The 13,370-nt window shown below is 42.3% G+C and overlaps 1 protein-coding gene across 6 annotated transcripts in view; it reads right to left on the minus strand.

The window, feature by feature from the left end:
- Window positions 1–13,370, minus strand: part of LOC128690171 (beta-alanyl-bioamine nonribosomal peptide synthetase ebony) — a 414,773-nt gene that overhangs the window by 191,120 nt on the left and 210,283 nt on the right. For all 6 annotated transcript variants that reach the window (XR_011392677.1, XR_011392675.1, XR_011392676.1 and 3 more), the window contains exons 4-5: window positions 6,024–6,209; window positions 2,918–3,106 (exon numbers count right to left, since the gene is read on the minus strand). Coding sequence is in view for 3 of the 6 variants with exons in the window: in XM_070090435.1 (XP_069946536.1) it covers window positions 2,918–3,106; window positions 6,024–6,209 (375 nt within the window). In the remaining 3 variants the exon portion in view is untranslated. The remainder of the gene's footprint in view (window positions 1–2,917; window positions 3,107–6,023; window positions 6,210–13,370) is intronic.

The following is a 13,370-nucleotide window of genomic DNA, read 5'->3' on the forward strand; positions in this document are numbered from 1 at the left end:
CGGTTGTGAGGGAGGGTTGTGAGGGAGGGTTGTGAGGGACGGTTGTGAGGGAGGGTTGTGAGGGAGGGTTGTGAGGAAGGGTTATGAGGGAGGGTTGTGAGGGAGGGTTGTGAGGGAGGGTTGTGAGGGAGGGTTGTGAGGGAGGGTTGTGAGGAAGGATTGTGAGGGAGGGTTATGAGGGAGGGTTGTGAGGGAGGGTTGTGAGGGAGGGTTGTGAGGGAGAGTTGTGAGGGACGGTTGTGAGGGAGGGTTGTGAGGGAGGGTTGTTTGGGAGGGTTGTGAGGGAGGGTTGTGAGGGAGGGTTATGAGGGAGAGTTATGAGGGAGAGTTGTAGGGGAGGGTTGCGAGGGAGGGTTGTGAGGGAGGGTTGTGAGGGAGGGCTGTAGGGGAGGGTTGTAGGGGAGGGTTGTGAGGGAAGGTTGTGAGGGGAGTTATGAGGGAGGGTTGTAGGGGAGGGTTGTGAGGGAGGGTTGTGAGGGAGGGTTGTGAGGGAGGGTTGTGAGGCAGGGTTATGAGGGAGGGTTGTGGGATTGAAAGATGTTGGATGTGATGGAAAGTGAGAGTTATCCCAGTTGATCTTAGCTGAAGACGGTGGTTTTAAGAGATTCTGAAGACAAATTACACAGGTTAGTGGACGAATTGAGGACGGTATGTTAAAGAAGGGAATTAAAAGTGAAGACAGAGAAGAGGTGGGTGACAAAAAGTCTTGGCAATAATAGATTGAATATCAGACTGGAGAGAGAGAGAGAGAGAGAGAGAGAGAGAGAGAGAGAGAGAGAGAGAGAGAGAATGGAACAAGTGGATGTATCTAGATATTTGGGAGTGGACATGTCAGTAGGTGAGCCTATGAAATATTAAAAGAAAACAGGTGGATTGTGTGTTGAAGCATCTATCGACAGCAATTAGTTTTTCTATGGAGGCAATCGAAAAGGAATCAACCACTCTGAGTATAGTGGTAGCAACACTTTTAAATGGGTGGGAGGTTCGGGTTTCGAACACTGAGGCAGAGAGAAGGCTAGAGGCAGCAAACGTGTTATATTTAAGAGCAATGTGTAATGCGAATATTATTCAGAGAATTTAGAGTGTAGTGATTAAAAGGTGATGTGAGTTGACCAAGGGTATAAATAACACAGATAGATGAGGAGGGATTGCTGAGGTGGTTTGAACATGGAGAAGGATGGACAGGGATGGACTGACAAAGAAGGTTTATAAATCTAGTGTGGAAGGGAGGGAGGGACCATTCCAGGAATGATCGGAGGGAGGGAATAAAGGAGGCTTTGAGTTTTATGAGCTTGAGCATTGAGCAGGTTTGTATGTGTTAGCTAGGAATGAATTAAGACAAGCGGATTTTAATGGACATGCTGCTGGACTGTAAGCAAAGTAACTTTTACGAAGGGGTTCAGAGAAACCGGTTATCCGGACTTGAGTGGTGTAAGTGTAAAGTACAGCGGCTGCACTCTGAAGGGGAATGGGGTGGAGATTTTTGCAGTTAAACGGGTGAATTTATTGTGATGGCAATTGAGTAAATGTTGGTGAATGTGTTTTCTTTTTTTGGATAACCCTGTCTTGTTAGGAGACCACTGTTGTGTTTAAAACCTCAAACTGACTTAAAAATTGGAATAAGGAGAGTACGTTATTGTTAAAACTAAAAGAGTTTCCACCCGAGCACCAAGAGTGCTCTAAATGTACTGAAAATATATGTGCAAATATGGTTCTCAGTATCTACAATATAAGCATTCTGATTGAATAATAATTACTATAATGAGACAATAAGGATCATTATAGTAACTGTTAATATAGGCGGTTACCGATTTACAACATTTCACTAAAGTAATGGTTTTTAATTATACACATTCTTCATTATTTCAGACTTCCTACAATAAGTATATTCACCACTCACTATAAGTATATTCACCACTCACTATAAGTATATTCGCCACTCACTGTAAGTATATTCACCACTCACTATAAGTATATTCACCACTCACTATAAGTATATTCACCACTCACTATAAGTATATTCACCACTCACTATAAGTATATTCACCACTCACTATAAGTATATTCACCACTCACTATAAGCATATTCATCACTCACTATAAATATATTCACCACTCACTGTAAGCATATTCATCACTCACTATAAATATATTCACCACTCACTGTAAGCATATTCATCACTCACTATAAGTATATTCGCCACTCACTGTAAGTATATTCACCACTCACTATAAGCATATTCATCACTCACTATAAATATATTCACCACTCAATGTAAGTATATTCACCACTCACTATAAGCATATTCATCACTCACTATAAATATATTCACCACTCACTGAAAGTATATTCACCACTCACTATAAGTATATTCGCCACTCACTGTAAGTATATTCACCACTCACTATAAGCTAAGGATGAAAATATTTTAAGGTAAGTAATGCATATGCATTTCTTTTAGGCCTAAGTCTATTGCTCACTTAACATATAACAGTGTAAACATATTATTAGGCCTTTATGTGCATTTGATAGTGACAAGAGGCTATGTTTCACGGTACAATATATGCTGGGCTCACCTTTTATTTATTTATTTAGAAATTTAGCATACAAACAGAGGTACAAAAAATACAGGTAAGAGCAGCATGCCAAAGCCATTTATATGCATAGCATTACGGGCTGGCTTAAAATTAACTTAAGATTAACTAAGCAATGATGAAATCAGTGATAAGACATTATTGTAAACAGATAACTATAAAATACAAATGAGTATTACAAAGACAGGTCATATGGTTGTATGCATTGCTGTTCATTCAGTAGAATGGAGTATTCTGTTAGGTAGTGTATTTAAAAAAAATAACAAAGTTAGGTTTAACATTTGTGTGATATAATTGTGAGTATACAATAAAGAGGACTTACCTCTTGTGTTTGGTAAGGGAAGGTCTTCCACTGCCAGGAGAGACGGTTAAATATTGCTCGGTGAGACAGTCTCACACCCTTGGGTACTCCTGTTGATCCTGAGGTATACAATATTGTGGCGATGGACGACCCACTCACACTCGCACCAACCTCACCAACACTCAAGTCATCACCTCTTTCTTCCTCGACCTTTAAAAGAAACAATAGCAGCTTACATATGTCTTCTTAAATATTATGAAGAGTGCCTTAAGCATTATTCTGTTAAAATAATAATATTTATTCTTTTATTAACCGAGCCATTTCCCACCAAGGCGTGGTAACCTAAAAAAGAAGAAACACTTTCATTATAATTCATTCCATCAGTGTCGTGCCAGAAGTGCATCTATGCTACAATTGAAAAAAATGTAACATCTCCACCCCTCCTTGAGAGTGCAGGTACTTACTTTCCACCTCCTGGACTCAAGTCCGCTTAACCAGTTTCTCTGAATCCCTTCATAAATGTTACTTTGCTCACACTCCAACAGTTCGACAAGTCATAAAAAGCATTTGTCTCCATTCCTATTTAACATGCACATGCACGCTTGCTGGAAATTAAAACCCCTCAAACACAAAACCTCCTTAACCCCCTCTCTCCAACCTTTCCTAGGACAACCCTTACCTTGCCTTCCTTCCACTACAGATTTATATGCCCTCCAAGTCATTCTATTTTGTTCCATCCTCTCTAAATGTCTAGAGCCACCTCAAAAACCCCTCCTCAACCCTCTGGATAATATTTTTATTAACCGTGCACTTCCTAATCTCCAAGCTACGGATTCCTTGCAGTATATTCACATGTACATTGCCCTCAGACACAACATCTCCACTGCCTCCATCCTCCTCATATAAGAGTGTTGTTACCACTATAATCTCATACATTTCCCTCTTTGCTTCCATGGATAACATACTTTGTCTCCACAGACTCCTTAATGCACCACTGAAAGATCTTCATTTTTGTTTTCATAGAGGATCAGATACAAAGTGGGAGTTATCACAATTCCTCTTTGCTGATGACACACTTCCATTAGGGGATTCTGAAAACAAGTTTCAAAGGTTGTTAGATGAATTTGAGAGGTTATGTTAAAAGTGGAAATTCAAAGGGAATATAAAAAATCAGCACGGTGATGAGGGCAGCAAAAAGTCTAGGCAATGACAGACTCAATATCAGACTGGAGGGAGTGAGAGTGGAGAAGGTAAATGTTTCAATATTCTTGAGTTGACATGTCAACAGATGCTTCTATGAAAGACGAAATGAACCATAAATCAGATGAGGGAGAAAAAGTTTTGTGTGTGTTTAGGCATCTTTAGAAAGAAATTTATTGAAAACCCCCAAAAATAAGGTGAAGTAACAGAGAATAGTGGTAGGAACACTTTCATGCGTGTTTGAGGTATGAGGTATGGGTTTTGAACGTGTGTTTGAGGTATGAGGTATGGGTTTTGAACGTGTGTTTGAGGTATGAGGTATGGGTTTTGAACGTGTGTTTGAGGTATGAGGTATGGGTTTTGAACGTATGTTTGAGGTATGAGGTATGGGTTTTGAAAGCGTGTTTGAAGTTTGAGGTATGGGTTTTGAACGCTGCATCCAGGAGAAGGCTGGAGACAATGGAGATGAAATTTTTGAGAGCAATGTGTTGTGTGAATAACATTCAGAGAATTCGGAGCATAGAAATTACAAGTGTTGTGGGTGACCAGGGACTGAAAGGTTTTTGAGGCGATTTGGGCATGTAGACATGATGGAGAGGAATAGGGTGATGAAAAGAATGTATAAATCCAGGATGGAAGTTAGGAGGGAGAAGGGTCATCCGAGGAATAGTTGAAGGGAAGGGTCAAGGATGCTTTGGGTTTTAGGGACTTCAGCATTAAGCAGGCTTGTGTGTGTTATATTAGTGTAAATGGTAACAAGAGGTTTTTAATGAATATGCTGTTGGAATGCGAGGTGGGTCTGACTAACTGGACTCTGCACACTGAAGGAGGGGTAGGGATGCTGCAGTTCAGAGGATCATCCGAATTGTGATATCAATGTACTTTTGGCAAGACAGTGATTGTATGAATAGTGATGAGGTGTTTCCTCTAATTTATGTAATTATAAAATGTCACCGTCATAACCCTCAAATTACCTAGGGCAACATTCTTAGAAGTCTTGTGAAAAAACGAATGAGCAAATAATTCAAAATCAGGTAGTTATAAAACTTTATTTGTTGGCTTGGACATGAAGGAGGATGAAGCAGAACAGGATGACCAAGAGAGTGAATAAATCCAGATTGGAAGGAAGGAGGGGATGGGAGGAGGTCATTCCAGGAAGGGTTGGAGGGAGGAGGACAGGGTATAAGTGGTTTTGAGTGCTAGCAGTTTGAACATTTCAGCAGGCTTGTGTGAGCCTGTTAAATCAGATTGAGTGGAAACCAAGTGTTTATATGGCTTGACATGCTGTTGGAGTGTAAGGAAGGTAGGATGTATAAAGAGATTCAGGGAAAAGTAGTTAGCCGGACTTGAGTCCTGGAGATGAAGTATAATGCCTGCACTCTGGAGGAGAGGTGGGACTGTTGCAGATCAGAGGGTCATTTGTGATCTTAATACACATCTGGAAAGATAATAAATGAATGATGGTGAATGTTCTTCCTCTTTAGGGTCCCCCTACCTCGGTGGGAGATGGCTCGTGCGATAAGAAAAATAAAAACAAATATTCCTATTTCGCTTGTTTTCACTACAGAAAATACATGTCTTCAAATATCACTAATCTGGATGATACTGATATTCATACGAAAGATCAGAAAATGAAATTTAGATGTGAGGAAATACATTAATCATATTTAGAATATAATTATGTTACTAGTTTTTAAGTTAGGGAATGTGTGCCATGCACCGAGAAAAAGGACCCAAAAAATAATTCCATGAATAACTGAATCTATTCCGGATTCGTTCAACAACAACAAAGTTGAATAATGGAACCTTATAAAGAAGGAGTAACGGCCTGACTGTATCTATGATAATTATACATTATTCAACACAGGACTTATCATTTTACAATTCTAAATAATTTACTTAGCCATAGCACCTTAGAGCACAATACCTCTGAGTGTAGATCTTCCAGGTGCAGGATGGGCACCTTGTTCTCCAGTTGTGGGCTGGTGTGGGCACCCTGCAGTGCTGCAGGCTCACCTTGAACAAGCAGCAGAGCAGGTCTGGCATCCTGCAGGATGTGTGCCACACGGGACTCGGGGAACGTCACATCCAGCGGCAGGTACGCTGCTCCAGCCTAACAATGTAAGTTTAAATAAACACTGTTCTTGCTGGGAACTTACAGAATGTAACACAGATGACGGAAACTACACCGTGTGATACACTAATCTTACCATCTAGAATTATGATGAATAATTAATCCAATATGGCTTATATATGTATTTTTTCTTATAATTTAAATGCAAAAATGAACTTTAACCTTTGGGTAGAGAGCAGACGCTGACAGATCGTGCAAGCTACGTTCCTGAAAACCTGCACTGTAAGTGAAATAATGATATGTGGAATAAAGAACATATGAGGGAAAAATGATTACGTTCAATACCTAGAAATATAATAAAACAAATTTTGTTATTATTTTGTAATTTATCCAAACCGATAAGTTTTCCCTCCCTTACATTTGTAGTTGTTGTTGCTGATTAATGTGGAAATGTGTAGCGATGGTTGATGTAGATCTTCATGGACCAGCTGACGACCGTCAAATGTGTAGAGAGTCTTGATGTGGGACCTTTAAGAGTCTTGATGTGCGACCTTTAAGAGTCTTGATGTGGGACCTTTAAGAGTCTTGATGTGGGACCTTTAATAGTCTTGATGTGGGACCTTTAAGAGTCTTGATGTGGGACCTTTAAGAGTCTTGATGTAGGACCTTTAAGAGTCTTGATGTGGGACCTTTAAGAGTCTTGATGTGGGACCTTTGTCTTGATGTATGACCTTTAAGAGTCTTGATGTGGGACCTTTAAGAGTCTTGATGTGGGACCTTTAATAGTCTTGATGTGGGACCTTTAAGAGTCTTGATGTGGGACCTTTAAGAGTCTTGATGTAGGACCTTTAAGAGTCTTGATGTGGGACCTTTAAGAGTCTTGATGTGGGACCTTTGTCTTGATGTATGACCTTTAAGAGTCTTGATGTGGGACCTTTAAGAGTCTTGATGTGTGACCTTTAAGAGTCTTGATGTGGGGCCTTTAAGAGTCTTGATGTGTGACCGTTGTCTTGATGTGTGACCTTTAAGAGTCTTGATGTGGGACCTTTAAGAGTCTTGATGTGTGACCTTCAAGAGTCTTGATGTGTGACCTTTAAGAGTCTTGATGTGGGACCTTTAAGAGTCTTGATGTGTGACCTTTAAGAGTCTTGATGTGTGACCTTTAAGAGTCTTGATGGGTGACCTTTAAGAGTCTTGATGTGTGACCTTTAAGAGTCTTGATGTGTGACCTTTGTCTTGATGTGTGACCTTTGTCTTGATGTGTGACCTTTAAGAGTCTTGATGTGTGACATATAAGAGTCTTGATGTGTGACCTTTAAGAGTCTTGATGTGTGACCTTTAAGAGTCTTGATGTGTGACCTTCAAGAGTCTTGTTGTGTGACCTTTAAGAGTCTTGATGTGGGACCTTTAAGAGTCTTGATGTGTGACCTTTAAGAGTCTTGATGTGTGACCTTTAAGAGTCTTGATGTGTGACCTTTAAGAGTCTTGATGTGGGACCTTTAAGAGTCTTGATGTGTGACCTTTAAGAGTCTTGATGTGTGACCTTTAAGAGTCTTGATGTGTGACCTTTAAAAGTCTTGATGTGTGACCTTTAAGAGTCTTGATGTGTGACCTTTAAGAGTCTTGATGTGTGACCTTTAAGAGTCTTGATGTGTGACCTTTAAGAGTCTTGATGTGTGACCTTTAAGAGTCTTGATGGGTGACCTTTAAGAGTCTTGATGTGTGACCTTTAAGAGTCTTGATGTGTGACCTTTGTCTTGATGTGTGACCTTTGTCTTGATGTGTGACCTTTAAGAGTCTTGATGTGTGACCTATAAGAGTCTTGATGTGTGACCTTTAAGAGTCTTGATGTGTGACCTTTAAGAGTCTTGATGTGTGACCTTCAAGAGTCTTGTTGTGTGACCTTTAAGAGTCTTGATGTGGGACCTTTAAGAGTCTTGATGTGTGACCTTTAAGAGTCTTGATGTGTGACCTTTAAGAGTCTTGATGTGTGACCTTTAAGAGTCTTGATGTGGGACCTTTAAGAGTCTTGATGTGTGACCTTTAAGAGTCTTGATGTGTGACCTTTAAGAGTCTTGATGTGTGACCTTTAAAAGTCTTGATGTGTGACCTTTAAGAGTCTTGATGTGTGACCTTTAAGAGTCTTGATGTGTGACCTTTAAGAGTCTTGATGTGTGACCTTTAAGAGTCTTGATGTGTGACCTTTAAGAGTCTTGATGTGTGACCTTTAAAGGGTTTAATGATTAATTTAATTATAATAATAAAAATATTGACATACAAGTACTGAGTAAAACAACCTACCAAGTAGACAGTGGAACAAGCTGCCAAGTAGACAGTGGAACAACCTACCAAGTAGACAGTGGAACAACCTGCCAAGTAGACAGTGGAACAACCTGCCAAGTAGACAATGGAACAACCTACCAAGTAGACAGTGGAACAACCTGCCAAGTAGACAGTGGAACAACCTGCCAAGTAGACAATGGAACAACCTACCAAGTAGACAGTGGAACAACCTGCCAAGTAGACAGTGGAACAACCTGCCAAGTAGACAGTGGAACAACCTGCCAAGTAGACAGTGGAACAACCTGCCAAGTAGACAGTGGAACAACCTACCAAGTAGACAGTGGAACAACCTGCCAAGTAGACAATGGAACAACCTACCAAGTAGACAGTGGAACAACCTGCCAAGTAGACAGTGGAACAACCTGCCAAGTAGACAGTGGAACAACCTGCCAAGTAGACAGTGGAACAACCTGCCAAGTAGACAGTGGAACAACCTACCAAGTAGACAGTGGAACAAGCTGCCAAGTAGACAATGGAACAACCTACCAAGTAGACAGTGGAACAACCTGCCAAGTAGACAGTGGAACAACCTGCCAAGTAGACAGTGGAACAACCTGCCAAGTAGACAGTGGAACAACCTGCCAAGTAGACAGTGGAACAACCTACCAAGTAGACAGTGGAACAAGCTGCCAAGTAGACAGTGGAACAACCTACCAAGTAGACAGTGGAACAAGCTGCCAAGTAGACAGTGGAACAACCTGCCAAGTAGACAGTGGAACAACCTACCAAGTAGACAGTGGAACAAGCTGCCAAGTAGACAGTGGAACAACCTGCCAAGTAGACAGTGGAACAACCTACCAAGTAGACAGTGGAACAACCTACCAAGTAGACAGTGGAACAAGCTGCCAAGTAGACAGTGGAACAACCTGCCAAGTAGACAGTGGAACAACCTACCAAGTAGACAGTGGAACAAGCTGCCAAGTAGACAGTGGAACAACCTACCAAGTAGACAGTGGAACAAGCTGCCAAGTAGACAGTGGAACAACCTGCCAAGTAGACAGTGGAACAACCTACCAAGTAGACAGTGGAACAAGCTGCCAAGTAGACAGTGGAACAACCTGCCAGGTAGACAGTGGAACAACCTACCAAGTAGACAGTGGAACAACCTACCAAGTAGACAGTGGAACAAGCTGCCAAGTAGACAGTGGAACAACCTACCAAGTAGACAGTGGAACAAACTGCCAAGTAGACAGTGGAACAACCTGCCAAGTAGACAGTGGAACAACCTACCAAGTAGACAGTGGAACAACCTGCCAAGTAGACAGTGGAACAACCTGCCAAGTAGACAGTGGAACAACCTGCCAAGTATACAGTGGAACAACCTACCAAGTAGACAGTGGAACAACCTGCCAAGTAGACAGTGGAACAACCTGCCAAGTAGACAGTGGAACAACCTGCCAAGTAGACAGTGGAACAACCTACCAAGTAGACAGTGGAACAAGCTGCCAAGTAGACAGTGGAACAACCTGCCAAGTAAACAGTGGAACAACCTACCAAGTAGACAGTGGAACAACCTGCCAAGTAGACAGTGGAACAACCTGCCAAGTAGACAGTGGAACAACACACCAAGTAGACAGTGGAGGAACCTACCAAGTAGACAGTGGAACAACCTACCAAGTAGACAGTGGAACAACCTACCAAGTAGACAGTGGAACACCCTTCCAAGTAGACAGTGGAACAACCTACCAAGTAGACAGTGGAACAACCTACCAAGTAGACAGTGAAACAACCTGCCAAGTAGACAGTGGAACAACCTTCCAAGTAGACAGTGGAACAACCTGCCAAGTAGACAGTGGAACAAGCTGCCAAGTAGACAGTGGAACAACCTGCCAAGTAGACAGTGGAACAACCTGCCAAGTATACAGTGGACCAACCTGCCAAGTAGACAGTGGAACAACCTACCAAATAGACAGTGGATCAAGCTGCCAAGTAGACAGTGGAACAACCTGCCAAGTAGACAGTGGAACAACCTGCCAAGTAGACAGTGGATCAACCTACCAAGTACAGTGGAACAACCTACCAAGTAGACAGGGGAACAACCTGCCAAGTAGACAGTGGAACAACCTACCAAGTAGACAGTGAAACAACCTGCCAAGTAGACAGTGGAACAACCTACCAAGTAGACAGTGGAACAACCTGCCAAGTAGACAGTGGAACAAGCTGCCAAGTAGACAGTGGAACAAGCTGCCAAGTAGAGAGTGGAACAAGCTGCCAAGTAGACAGTGGAACAAGCTGCCAAGTAGACAGTGGAACAAGCTGCCAAGTAGACAGTGGAACAAGCTGCCAAGTAGACAGTGGAACAAGCTGCCAAGTAGACAGTGGAACAACCTACCAAGCAGACAGTGGAACAACCTACCAAGTAGACAGTGGAACAAGCTGCCAAGTAGACAGTGGAACAAGCTGCCAAGTAGACAGTGGAACAAGCTGCCAAGTAGACAGTGGAACAAGCTGCCAAGTAGACAGTGGAACAAGCTGCCAAGTAGACAGTGGAACAAGCTGCCAAGTAGACAGTGGAACAAGCTCCCAAGTAGTCAGTGGAACAAGCTGCCATGTAGTCAGTGGAACAAACTGCCATGTAGTCAGTGGAACAAGCTGCCATGTAGTCAGTGGAACAAGCTGCCATGTAGTCAGTGGAACAACCTGCCAAATAGTCAGTGGAACAACCTGCCAAGTAGTCAGTGGAACAAGCTCCCAAGTAGTCAGTGGAACAAGCTCCCAAGTAGTCAGTGGAACAAGCTGCCACGTAGTCAGTGGAACAAGCTGCCATGTAGCCAGTGGAACAACCTGTCAAGTAGTCAGTGGAACAACCTGCCAAGTAGTCAGTGTAACAACCTATCAGGTAGTCTGTGGAACAAGCTGCCTGGTAGTCAGTGGAACAACCTATCAGGTAGTCAGTGGAACAAGCAACCAAGTAGTCAGTGGAACAACCTATCAGGTAGTCAGTGGAACAAGCAGCCAAGTAGTCAGTGGAACAAGCTGCCAAGTAGTCAGTGGAACAAGCTGCCAAGTAGTCAGTGGAATAACATGCCAAGTAGTCAGTGGAACAACATGCCAAGTAGTCAGTGGAACAAGCTGCCAAGTAGTCAGTGGAACAACATGCCAAGTAGTCAGTGGAACAACCTGCCAAGTAGTCAGTGGAACAACATGCCAAGTAGTCAGTGGAACAACCTGCCAAGCAGAGTCAGTAGGATAACCTACCAAGTAGATTCAGTGGAACAACCTGCCAAGTAGAGTCAGTGGAACAACCTGCCAAGCAGTCAGTGAAACAACCTGCCAAGTAGAATCAATGGAACAGCCTGCCAAGTAGTGTCAGTGGAACAACCTGCCAAGTTGTAGCAACCTGCCAAGTAGAGTCAGTGGAACAAACTGCGAAGCAGAGTCACTGGAACAACCTGCCAGGTAGCGTCAGTGGAAGCTGCCAAGCAGAGCCAGTAGGACAACCTGCCAAGAAGAGTCAGTGTAACAACCTGCTAAGTAGAGCCAGTGTAGCAACCTGCAAAGTAGAGTCAGTGTAGCAACCTGCCAAGTAAATTCAGTGTAGCAACCTGCCAAGTAAATTCAGTGTAGCAACCTGCCAAGTAAGTTCAGTGTAGCAACCTGCCAAGTAAGTTCAGTGTAGCAACCTGCCAAGTAAGTTCAGTGTAGCAACCTGCCAAGTAAATTCAGTGTAGCAACCTGCCAAATAGTCAGTGTAACAACCTGCTAAGTAGAGTCAGTGTAGCAACCTGCCAAATAGTCAGTGTAACAACCTGCTAAGTAGAGTCAGTGTAGCAACCTGCCAAATAGTCAGTGTAACAACAACAATGTTGGACAAGTGCGAACATTGTGAAATAGCACACAAAATGCGTGATAAAGGAATAAAAGTAAAAGTTGGTATATGTATCTGTAGCTTCCTAACAAATGGAACACAGAGTGACAGCAGAGTAAAGTCTGAGGCGGCTACAGTGAAGAGCTCTGTTCCACAAGGCACAGTTCTCTCTCCCATCCTGTTGTTCATCTTCATATCCGACATAGACAGAGATGTAAGCTATAGCTCTGTGTCTTCCTTTCCGGATGACACCCGGATTATTATGACAGTGTCCTCCATCGTAGATTCCTAACCCGACAGTTTGGAATTTAGAGACTCTCTGATCGTGGGTTCTATCCCCACCAGTGGTATGGTTTATTCCTCAAGACTCCAAGCGGACATCAATCAAATCTTTAAATGAGCCACAGAAAAAAAAAGTTCAAAGAAGAGTCAATGAAAAACTTTTGGAAATTAAAACTGTACCAGGGTATAAAACAAATTTTAACCATACAACAGAGCAAAAAATTAATGTGAAGATCTTGGGAGTTACAGTGTCAGAGGATCTCACCTTCAAAGACCATAAAAATGTATCTACCTCACTTGCTACAAAAATGATAGGATGAATAATGAGAACCTTTAACCTCCACTTGTTCTCTTTTAACTGGAATACTGCTGTACACTAACTGCCCCCTTCAAGACAGGCAAAATTGTTGACCTGGAGAATGTACAGAGAACTTTCACGTCACACATAAGTGCGATGAAACACCTAAATTACTGGGAATGGTTGAAGTCCCTTGATTTTTATTCCCTGGATTACAGGCGATAAAGATACATGATATATGAAAATCTTAGAGGATACATGAAAATCCTAGAGGAATTAGTACCAAACTTGCACACTAAAATCACTTCCTACGAAAGCAATAGACTCAGCAGGAGATGCAACATTCCCCCAATGAAAAGCAGAGGCGTCACGAGTACACTAAGAGACAACACAATAAGCATCAGGGACCCAAGACTATTCAACTGCCTCCCAGTATACATAAGGGGGATTACCATTAGACCCCTGAGTA

Source organism: Cherax quadricarinatus, chromosome 32 (genome assembly GCF_038502225.1).
Source record: "Cherax quadricarinatus isolate ZL_2023a chromosome 32, ASM3850222v1, whole genome shotgun sequence".
NCBI classification, from domain to species: Eukaryota; Metazoa; Arthropoda; class Malacostraca; order Decapoda; family Parastacidae; genus Cherax; species Cherax quadricarinatus.